The following is an 11,598-nucleotide window of genomic DNA, read 5'->3' on the forward strand; positions in this document are numbered from 1 at the left end:
CGGTCCCGGCCGCGGCTCCTCCCGCCGGGCAGCGCCGCCCCGCACCGCCCCCGGGAGGCAGCGGCCGCCCCGCGGGGGGAAGGCGGACGCGAGTGGGGAGGCGCGGCGGCCCCGGCCCCCGCGGAGGCGGCCGGGGGGGGGGGGGGGGAGCAGCGGGCGGTCAGGCGGGTGCGGCTCACGCGTGTTGAGGGAAGCGCCGGGAGCCGGCGGTGGGAACGGGGGCAGCTCCCCGGGGACCCTCGCCCAGAGGCCGGGCAGGCGGCACAGGCCGGGTCTGGTTCCTGGGGGCACGGCGCGTCCGCCCGCGGCGCGGCCCCGAGACGCCAAATCCTGCAAAAAACCCCCCTTTTCCTTGATGCTAGACTCACCCTGGTCCGTGGAGGCGGCAGCTCGCAGGAGCAGATACCACCTAGAAGAGCTTGAAAGTTGGGACATCTTCTACTCGCTCATTTTCCTTAGCTCCATTTTCCTATAATTCAGCCTCTTTTTCTATAACAGCTAGAAAGAAATACTAATGCTTCTCTGTAATGGCACAGACTCCTCCAGCCAAAAGTCCCGGAGGTTTTAGTCATCTTGTCTTCTTTCTTAGGGAAGCCGTGGCACAAAGCAGGTAAAGCAGTCAGAAGTAGCCTCTGATGCCGAGAGCCTGGGTTTCGGGACGACTAACTGGAGATTTGAGCCTGTTTCAGGAGCACCAGGTGAAGCCAATGACACTTACAGGGGCTCAACACTTCTAACTATGCTCCTAGTTTCACATTCCTTCCTTAATGAGTTAATGCATTAATCCTGGGGGGCAATTTGCCCCAGGTGACAGTTTCTGGAAGAGTAAGGGTCTCAAGAATTGAAAACATTGCACAGAGCAGAAACAAGGGCAGCATCACATCGACTGACTGCTTCCCCAGCGTGTATTCTGTCCCCCAGCTCAGTGCAGGCGTTCCTGTTGCTCCTTGGCACGAGCAGAGATGGTCACTACACGGCCCTGAGCTGCTCCCAGCTGAGAAATCACTGCTATTCAGCATGGGAGCAAGGTCAATGAAAACAAACCACACAGTTCGTTAGTGATATGCTCAAAGGTAGCTAATGACCCTCATTATTTCTCTTGTAGGAGCAGAAAGGACTATGTCCAGGCTCCTTTACATGCTCCATGCACTGCGAGAGCCACACAGACAAGTCCGAGGCAGCCCAGCTGGTACATCAGAGCCATCCCCATGCTGGTGCAGGGAAAGATTCTGGCCTTGCCCTCACAAAATCCTCCTCGGCAGGGTTAATCTCTCCTGCCTCTCCCCCCTTAGCTGACTGATTGCTTGAAATTACCATATAGATTGAGAAAGCAAGGCCTGTGATTTCACAAGAGCTTCTACCAGGGTCCTCCAAGCATCCAGAGACCCTCATCCAGTCTTCACCCCTGTCTGGAGCTGCTTTCCTTGGAGACCAACCCTGGCCTCTGCCTGATGAGAAGAGCAGCTTACGTTTCCAATTTGAAAGCAAAAAGTCAGGCAAGACAGCAGCCTACACCAGCCACATCCCATTCCCCTCCCCTATCTCCCCTTCCTCTGTTAAATCCATTCCCCCTAAACCTGAAAAAAAAAAAGAAATTGCTTCAGGGGCAACAGTCATCCCCTGCCCCACGCTGTCCAGCCCGAGATGCTCCTCCTGCAGCCCAGCCGGGAAAGGAGCGGTGGGCACGACCTCTGCATCCATCTGCTGCAGCAACTGCACCAGCCGCCCGCGCACAGTTAGTTCCCAGAGTCTTCCTGTCTGCCCCAGGCCGACATAATGAAGCGTGCATTGATTTCGTGATCGCACAGAGTAAGACATTGCCCTTTTCCCAGTCTCGCAGCGTCCTTTCTAACCCACACAGTTACAAGCAGGGTGGCACAACCTCCAGCCTAGGTTTGAGACACAAAAGCCCTGCTCCCCTTTTCCTTTAGAGCCAGGCTGAGATGACTAGCCCTGGACGCGGGACCAGCAGCACAGGCTCCCAAAACAGGAGCTACCTCTACCGCAAACCGGAGTTAGGGCACCTGGTGCCACCGTCCTGTGTCTGCAAACCACAGCAGTGCTGGCAGCGGGCACCCACGCAGCCCCGGGAGACAGTGGAGCCCCCCTTACACCGCTGTTGGCGTTTACCCATGAGCAGAGATGAACCACAGACCTTTCTCTCCACGGCAGACTCTCCAGCAGCAGTTTTGGGCAATCTGCTGTGTCTCGTGGTAACCGCGCTAAATGTCTCTAGGGTGCTTGCTGCTCATCATCGGAGCAGGAACTACACGGGGGGAAAAAAGAAGAAGAAAAACCCTGCAGAGCTCGAAGGAGCCTACAGCCCACGGCCAGAGCCCGAGCCCAACAGTCCCCTGGGAGGATGGGACCACGTGTGCTGTGGCTTGAGAGAAATGGGATTTTTATCTACACAGGGCTGGGGAATGGAAGGGGAGCTACAAGAGCTGACAAAGCACAGCAGTGCCTGGTGAGACACTGAGACATGTCCAGAGCAGGGGCCAGGGGCAGCTCAGAGCCCCCGTGCTGGGGCAGCCACCCCTGTCCCCAGCCGGGTGCCGTTCAGGTCCTCCCTCCCCAAACACACACCTATTCAGGCTGGGAGCTGAGTCCCATCCATCCCGACCACTCACCTCCAAGTCGCAGCATGAGTCCCATCAGCCCTGCCCCTTGTCTGAGCTCTCAGGACAGGCTGCCAGCTGCTGCCCCTTCTCTCTCAGGAGCAGCCTCCAATTTCCATTTAAATTGAGATTTTAATGCTCCTTTTCCCCTAGTCTCTGTGTATCCAGGCTTAGTGAGTGGCTTCGGACACTTGAGTTGTGCCTGATGGGTCCTGGATACCTCTCCCTAGTTAATGATCTCTCTCTCCATGTAACCAGGCACCTAATGAGATAACGTTGGGATCCCGGTACCTCCATAGCAGCTGCCACAGCAGCAGAGGGACACTCAGAGCATTAAAGATGCCAGTTTGTTACCTTACTCCACAATCCAGCTCGCGCTGAATTGGATTTGAGCACCTATTTACTCAGCGTATTCTTCTCTAGACTGCTCAGCGCTGACAGCCTGAAAATCCACCCATCTTCACAACCTGTCTGCAGGGTGAGCCAGCGCCGCTGCTCCCAGTTCACCCACGGCAAAAGCAGAGCTCCAGAAAGTGAACTGGCTCACCCGGGGTTATAGGGCAGGACAGCAGAGCTAGCAACAGCACGCACAAGTCCTGACTCACAGTCCCTGCTCCAGGATCAGCCCCAGGTAGAAATTCGTTGCACTCACCTCTGAAATACGGGCAGAGGTGTAGCAGTACGCTGCACGACTTCAGGATGGTCGGAGGAGGATGCTTCCCGGCGGAACTGCAGAGGAGACCTGTGCAGGAAACCCATAGCAGGAAAAATAGAAACCCATTCTGAAGCAAGATAAACAAGGTGCATTTTTGCCAAAGCAAGCCCGAGTTACACCATTTTGGAGCTGTTGTCCATTTCCCAGACTGACCACAAAGACGTCTGTAATGTGCAGAGGCCTGTTCCATAACCTGGAAATTTTAGGCTTAGCTCATTGTCACCACCTCGTTCCTTCCTGATGCAGATGCCAGGACGGTATCAGCCATCCGCGTGACCAGCCAGGCCGCAAGTCACAGTAAGAGGTCCAGCCGGAGGGAGCTGGTGCACTGCACCGTTGGCAGAGGACAGCCCCAGTGCTTTGGAGCTGGGGACTGTTGCAGTGTTCCCCAACACAAGTTAAATGCAGACAATAACTGGACAAAAAACCCCAAAGGATCATATCACCCTCTCCATTGTCTTTCTTTGGCAGGTTCACCCTGCAACTCATCATGGATAACAGCAATACATTGAGCTACTTGCTCTTCTCCACTCTCTTTACAAACAGTCGTGGATTAAGCCCCAGAACCTTGCCACAGGATAAGTATCAGTAAACTCTTCAAAAACAGGGAGGCCAGGACAGTACTGCTTTGAAAAAAGCTGGGTATTCTGACTCCATCTTGACACCAAGCCAGGAGTCCCAAAGTAAAGCACAACCATACTACACGTGCTACAACACCTGCTTTTAGCGTGGGAAATCATTATATATATATATATTGCAGCAACATTCAAATGAAATCAGTCACGTTGGGCCTCCTAGAAATGTGCCAGATGATCGTCCCCATCTCAGAACAACAACAACTCCTTCTCTAAGTTAGGCTCTACCGTCCTCCCAGAGCCAAAAAGCCCCGAGACTGTCACAGTTTTGACAACCAGCCACCACTGCCACACGGGGAGATGGTTATAAATGAAGTTGAGTCTTATCAGTGCTTTCCCAGAGAAATCCAAGTGTCGAACCTTGGAGATACGGTGAGCTCTGCTCCCCTCCCACACCGATTGTGCTGTAACTTGACTATAATTGGGCTCGATTTAATAATTACCATTACTCTGTAATTATCACTTTCTGATTTTTCTCTTTGTTAACGTTTGCCGGGGAGGGGGAGAGGCTTTTCTACTGTGCCAGAGAGCTGAAGATGTCTCAGATTCAAGACGACATGGATGTGCCGCTTGCTGCGGCAGTGTTTAACCAGGCACCGATCAAAACACGTTTCTAAAGTCACTTGTGTCACAGCGGCAGTGAAATGCTGGGGGCTGTTCACTTGCTGTTTTCTACCCCCAGCTAACCAGACACAAGCTCCCATACCAAAGGAGAGGCTAATTAAAGAGTACAGGTGAGCAAGGAGTGCTTCTTAAGAAGCCATTATCATTGAAATGAGACAGCAAGGGAGGCAGCGTGGAAGGATCCTTAATGAAATGGGGGAGGAAGGGAATTAGAGGGAGAACAAAGTAAAAGGGGGAAGAAACAGTCTAGGAAAAGGAGGGGGACCTGACTGATGGAAGATGTGGCGGAGGCGCAGAAACCAAAACAGCAATGTTCTTGCTTTAACATCTGATTTTCTCCTCTACCCTCAGAGTCTGAAGGGCTCAGACACCCCCATTCCCAAAGGCTCCAAGCAAACCGTCCAGCATCCTGGGGCTAAAACACAGTTTATATTCATCCTAGACTGTCCTCAGCCGTGCGTGTCTTAAAGAGACCGGCTCTTGCTCCAGGGCCCAGAGCGGACCTTTAGCATGCCAAATCCTTCCCTAATGAGCGAGAGCGAGCACCCGGCAACTGCTCCAGACAAGCTGCTACCAAGCACAGCCTCAGGGCTCCAGGAAAGGTGGCTGCATACTTGTCCAGACTCGCAGGATAGTTTGCTTGAGCAACAGCGAGACAGTCAGAGGTGAGCCTAAGAGAGTTATCCCAGCAAGGCCATTACCTCCTTCCTGCACAGCCCACCAGAAACGTGGGCTTCCCGAGCTAAAGGCTGCTACGCAGCACAGCACCGTCCCACCAAGCACGGGGCAGCATTGTCTAGTTCCGCCAGTGGCAGTTATCACCAAGTAAGCAGTTGCATTTGGCTTGTGCCCATTTAGCAGCCTCGGGCTTGTGGCCTTTTGGACACGGGCAGTGGCAAAACCAGCCTCTCTCCCCACAAGCACAGCTGCATTTTTACTTCACCGACTACGGAGGAGAGGCTCAGCAGACCACACAAGTCTTTGCTTTCTCAGCTGAAGTCACAAGGAAAGTGGAATTCGAGCCCTTGCATTTTTGTCTTTTGCAGAAAGCATTTTTCCATGGGACAACTAGAGAAAGCAGCAACACAGATCTCTACTGCCCACCTGGGCTGGATCCGAAACTGTGAGTTACAAAAACACATATCTGAACCCCTTCAGTCATCTGGAAAATCACTCTGGCTATTCCACACTTATTAATGCAAACTCCTGCCCAGAGAGTGCAATATCCATGTCATCCTCAAACTCCTCCGAAATAGGCAACTGCAATAGCGTCCCTGCTTCCATCTCTCCTGGGGACCATCCCACCACCCTTTTCCCAACCCCATCTCAATCGAACGCGTTGCTGGTGAAAGGCGTAATCTTCTCCAGCGAGACACCCATTTCACACTCCACGTGCAGCACTGCAGGCAAGGCATCCACAGGGCAGGTGTCGTGAGAGGGCTCGGAGACCTGAGAAACCTTGTCAAAGGACACCTCATTTTCCATCTGCGGAGCAGCATGGGGGAGAAGCTGGGGGTAGCTGAGGGTCACCACTTCCTTCTGATACGTGGTGTCATGGTGGTAGGAGACCAGCTCATTGCTGAAGTTCACTGTCTCCACTGCATTGCTAGGGCAAAGGCAGCCCCAGCCCAAGATGGTTGCAAAAGCTCTCCGGAAGTCTGCATTGAAGGCATAGATGATAGGATTGAGGGAAGAGTTGGCCCACCCAAACCAGATGAAGATGTTGAAGACAGTCTTGCTGACACAAGGTAGCTCTCCTGGCTCACGTAGGTCAAGATTACAGAAGGGCACCACGCAGTTGAGCACAAAGAAGGGCAGCCAGCAGAAGACAAAGACGCCCATGATGATGGAGAGGGTCTTGAGGACCTTGGTCTCCTTCTTGAAGGAGTTCTTCAGGGAGGCCTCGTGAGGGCAGTCGCTGCTGTGGCAGTTTTGGGCATGTTCCACAGCCCTCTCCAGGGAGGAGATCCTGCGGATCTGCCGCTGGGCAATGCGGAAGATGCGGGTGTACGTCACAATCATGATGGCAACAGGGATGTAGAAGCTAATGAGAGAAGATGAGATGGCATAAGTCCTGTTGAGGCTGGAATCACAGTTCTCCTCCTCGCCGGTGACATTAAAACCTGGCTCCTGTTGGCTAAGGAACTCACGATCCTTGTGCCACTTCAGCTGCACAGGGATGAAGGAAATCAAGAGGGACAGTAGCCAAGCCGCTCCGATCATGATGAAAGCCATGCGCTGCGTCATCTTCCTCTCATAGCGAAAGGGGTTGGAAATAGCCCAGTAACGGTCCATGCTGATGATGCACAAATTGAGGATAGAGGCTGTGGAGCACATGATATCAAAAGCCACCCAAACATCACAGAAAGCCCCAAAGGGCCAGAACCCCACCACCTCAGTGGCAGCCTTCCAGGGCATCACCAGTACAGCCACAAAGAGGTCAGACACTGCCAAGGAGATAACGAAGAAATTGGTGACCTTAGAGCGCAAGTGTCTGAACTTGACCACAGCCACACACACCAGGGTGTTGCCCAGGAGCGTGGAGAGGATGAGAAGGAAAAGTAAGGCAGCTGTCACCACACGGAAGGACAACTCGGAGTTGCCTTCTTCTGCCCAGCTCTTCCTACTGCTGGTGTCATTGATCACATCCTGCACGTCTCCTTCTGCGGAGGAGTAAAAACCATCCATGGGTTCCCCTTTGTTCCAGTCCCTTGGGAGGTTTCACAGCTGTTCAAGTCCCCATCGGCATCCAAAACCCCTTTTTACTGCTCCGCTGGCATCTCAGAAGCACCAACTGCAATCCTCCCAGCTCTCGCACCCAGCCAGCACAAGGAAAAGTGCTTGAAGCTCTCACTCCTTTCCAAATCTCCTGCTGACAGCATGGCGTTTGTTTTTTTTCCCCCTCTTGCCTCCCACCCCACTTTTCTTTCTTTGCAGCCTGCCGCTCACAAAGAGCTGGCACTCACCTCCAGCACTTGAGCGAGCTGGGAGGGCTTTGCTGCAAGCCTTCCTCCCTCTCCTCTCTCAAACGCTCTTCGTCCGTTGTTGATCTGGTGCCTGCTACAGAATCCCAGTCAATCCCTTCTGCACTGGCCAGGCTGGGACTTGCTGCCAGACGCAAGAGGGAATCAGGCTCTCTCTGCTCTTGCAGACAGATCTTTTCTGCTCATAAAACAGGCTGCTCTGCTGTCTGCTCTTCCCTCTGTTGCTAATTGCCTCTGGATTTCACACAGGTGGGATCCTTCTCTGTCCACACACCAGGTCCCCTACTCACCAGGTCAGTCCTCTGCGAGCTAAGAACATGGCACTGGGAATCCGCAGTTGACAGGGTAAGTTGCTTGGGAATTAGGTGATAGGATTGAAGGGGTAAAATAACAAACATTCAAGTGGGATTTGAGGGTCTTCAATGCAAATCAGGATGGAAATTTAGCGTGCTTGATCTCTGAATAAAAGACACCTGAATTCACTGCACAGGCAGAGTCACGGCTCAGATATATGACCCTAAACCAGTTACTCCCCCCTGTCCCAAGCTGCCCAGCTGCAAGTGGTGCAAAACTGGCATTTACTTTCCACTACAAAATTCCTTCAAGTCCATGGGAAAAAAAGAAAAAAAAACCCACACCCCCCCAAAAAAACCCCCAAAACCTTGTACAAATCTGAAAGGTTTTTTTTTCCTGGAAGTATCAGACAAAGCACAGTTTCCAATGTTTCTTTCAGTAGACATAATGTGTAGAGCCAAAGAGGATGCTGAACACCACTGATAATTTTTTTATCCTGAATAAACATGGGTATTTTCAGTAAAGTGATATAAGGTAGCTTCTCTTTCAAGTTCACCATTCTTTCTTTAAATTTCATTCCTAAGTAGTTCCATATTAGCTATCACCTCAGCGATCGACCGACAGCTGAAAATATTAACCAGAAAAATCAAGATGTCTTTCCCGGAGAGTACCCAGCTCTGTCAGCAAAGAGTGGTCACCCCCAGGAGGTCTCCTCGCTACCCTTACCAACCATTCCTCCGAAAACACAAGAACAGCTCTTCCTTCTCGCCCCTGTGCTCTCGTACAAGGGCTGAGCAGAGCTGGACAGCCCCAGCCCGCTGCCTCGCCTGTCGTGCCAAAGGTGGGCACACAGCCTGGTAGTCTGCTGGGGCTGAAAGGCAACCACAAGCGTCGTGGTACTGCAGAACTGGGGGCAGCTCTGGAGGAATGAGCAGGAACATCCCCCCCCTAAAATTACTCCTCTTCCTACCCCATAAAGCTCTCGTGCCAGACTGACAAGCAAATGGCTCTGCAGGACTCTCCCCTATTGCGTTGCGGGGAGGTGCGCCGTGGTGTTAGAAACTAGGTCTGACCTACTAAGGCACAGTTTAGTCTTGGAAGCAAGAAGATCCCATCCATCACTTTGTAACTAAAGCCACTCTGTAAGCAAAAGGGCTCCTTTGATCGAAGATATGTCAGAAAAATCCTCTAGGAGGCAAGTTTCCTCGAGAGCCAGCTCTGTAATGGCTGCTTAAATGGGGACCTGCTTTTGAGAAAAGCCTTGCTGATAAACTGGCCAAGGTGGGAAAGAGCAGCAAAAGCTTTCCAAATCAAACTGAAAAAACAACCAGGCAGTTCAGCATTAATTCACTCACTACATTGACAGTTGCTGTAGTGTATCACGATGACCTCTGCCTTTGCCTGTCACATACACCACTTCTGAGGAAAGCAGCAGCCAATCTATACAGAGTCAGCTCAGCTGCACTGAGATTTAATTAACTTGACCGTGCGACCCAGGCTTTGCATAAGCCCAGATAGGGCAGGAACTGCCCAAGAACAACTTTCACACAAGAGCGCAATTATTCTCTTGAAGATACAGCACCAAGAAGCTTACTCCTAAAGTAAACAGCACGCTTGCTTTGTGACAGGTTAAAGAAACTTGTTGCCAGCATGTCACAGCATTTACTTCTGAAGGCTTTGTTTAATTAAGCCTCATTAGTTCCACCGTCTGCAGCCTGCTCCTGCCAAGTGCCTATGCCAGGAAGGGCAGCTAGATGGCACCAACAGCCGGCTCACGGCTCAGCACTTTCACTTGGTCAGGCCAGCTCCCTTCCTCCTTACCAGAATTTCATCAGAGGAAAAGGAGGGCCGCCTAATTGCCCAGACGCCCCAGGACCCTGGCGGTGCACTAACCCATGCAAGGATGCATGCAGATGCACTGTCCTCTGTGCCCCAAAGGGCATTTTCCTCATATTCCCTATACTGGGCACAAAGATTTTCGAGATCTCGGTTGCAAGACACAAACAACAGGATGCCAGGAAATCATTCCTCGAGATACAAGGAAGCCTTCCTCCTCCTTAGGAGCTTAAAAACATCTAAGAAAGGATCTCGCCCTTGCACACTGCTTATGCCGAAGCAGACATTCAAAGCTGCGTTAGCAGGGGGGAAACGGGATGGAAAGGGATCCAATACATTACCCAATTTCTGTGCATCTCAGAATACACCCAGTGAAGAAAGGACCGTTAACTCTGCTGTCACAGGCAAACAAAATACAGTTACTCAAACAAAACACAAGCAGTTACTCATGTTAACAGATTAACTCCTCCTGCCTGCTAGATGCAATCTTTTCTACGGAGAAAACTGTTCTGCTGCATTATATTACTAAACAGTTGCTACATTTCCCTGCATAAGCAGCTGCTATTTTTTCTGAGAATCAAGTTAAGTACTATTTTAAACAGCACTCAAATATGGTAAGATTCCAGTTTGGTGGCAATTCATCTCTAGGTTTTTATATTTAATTTCCTCACCCAGCAAGAAGCTGCCCTCTATTTCCCTTCCCTGCCATCTCACCAAAATATACTTACAATTCTCTATTCAGCCATCTTGATTACATTCCCCACTTCGCATCAAAGGAAGAAAATTACAAGCCACTTCAAATAAACCAGCAGCTGCTTGGGTTTAACTCTTAAATGCCTCTTCCAGAACGGCTGTCTCAGTCAAATGCATTACAGAATTACAGGGGAGCGTTTATTCCTACAGGAATTACTTTGCACTTTACTTCCAGAGAAGATACAAGTTCTGATAGCGGGGGAGAAATGAGGGGTAATCAGATCCTTTGAAAAAAGATCCAGCGATACTGGCTGTTGGCAAGACCTGAGCCTTCCCAGAGTTGCACTGCAGGCAGCGTAAGGTAAGCACAGCAACAAGAAACTTCCTCCTCCCTGCCTGCCCCTGCAAAAAACCACAGTAGCTCTCCAGGGATCAGCATGCCAGCTCAGTTCAAACCTCCTGCCAGAGGAAACAGGCTCGACTGCCTGCAAATGCAAAGCTTACTTCAGGCATCTTAGTATCAGAGGGAAGTAGGAGTAATTTGTTTTGAGTAGCTTGTACACCAGGTTACTCCGTTTAGATTCATTGTCTTTAGAGGAAAAAAACAGTACATCTTCTCGGCTGCACTGCTTAATTCCAGCCAGAACAAGGCGCTGGACAAAAACTGTCGCAGAATACGGCTTCCATATTGTTTAGTACAAAACCAAGGGGTCCATTAGGAGAACTGACTTCCTGGCATAGCAGTTTCCTCCATGGCCACAGCAAGGTGGCTTAGGCAAAGGACCGTGTTCTGTGTGAGCCCTCAAGTTGCACTAGTTTGCTTGAGATGCACAACAATGAAAGAAAAAAAAAATTGAAAGACAAGCCGAAGCAAAGAAAAAGAAGCAAGCCTTTCCAAAATGATACTCATAAAATTAAGGCCGTATAACCCAAAAGCCAGCACAGGCTGCTTGGTAAAAACAGACAACTTTTTAAAGTTAAACATAGTAACTGTTGGGCTTTTTTAAACACAGAGAGAAGGCTCAGGGAAATCGAAGTCTGGTACAGCAGCTATTGTTTGGTTTTTGACAAAGCAGCCCACGAATCTGCCCATTTACTTTCAGCAGACAAGTTTTATAGATGCAGAAGCACAGCTGGAACAGCGCTAATACAGCAGTGATCTGTGGCACAGGGAAAGGAAAGGAGGCACCACAAGGGAC

At 51.0% G+C, this 11,598-nt stretch overlaps 1 protein-coding gene across 1 annotated transcript; it reads right to left on the reverse strand.

Moving 5' to 3' along the window:
• Positions 1–5,918: 5,918 nt before the first annotated feature.
• LOC143170508 (D(1) dopamine receptor-like) lies at positions 5,919–7,280 on the reverse strand. Its single transcript, XM_076358860.1, has one exon. It carries the CDS (start codon positions 7,278–7,280, stop codon positions 5,919–5,921), a length of 1,362 nt encoding a protein of 453 aa, XP_076214975.1.
• Between the last annotated feature and the right edge of the window lie 4,318 nt (positions 7,281–11,598).

This window comes from Aptenodytes patagonicus, chromosome 24, assembly GCF_965638725.1.
Source record: "Aptenodytes patagonicus chromosome 24, bAptPat1.pri.cur, whole genome shotgun sequence".
Lineage (NCBI taxonomy): Eukaryota > Metazoa > Chordata > Aves > Sphenisciformes > Spheniscidae > Aptenodytes > Aptenodytes patagonicus.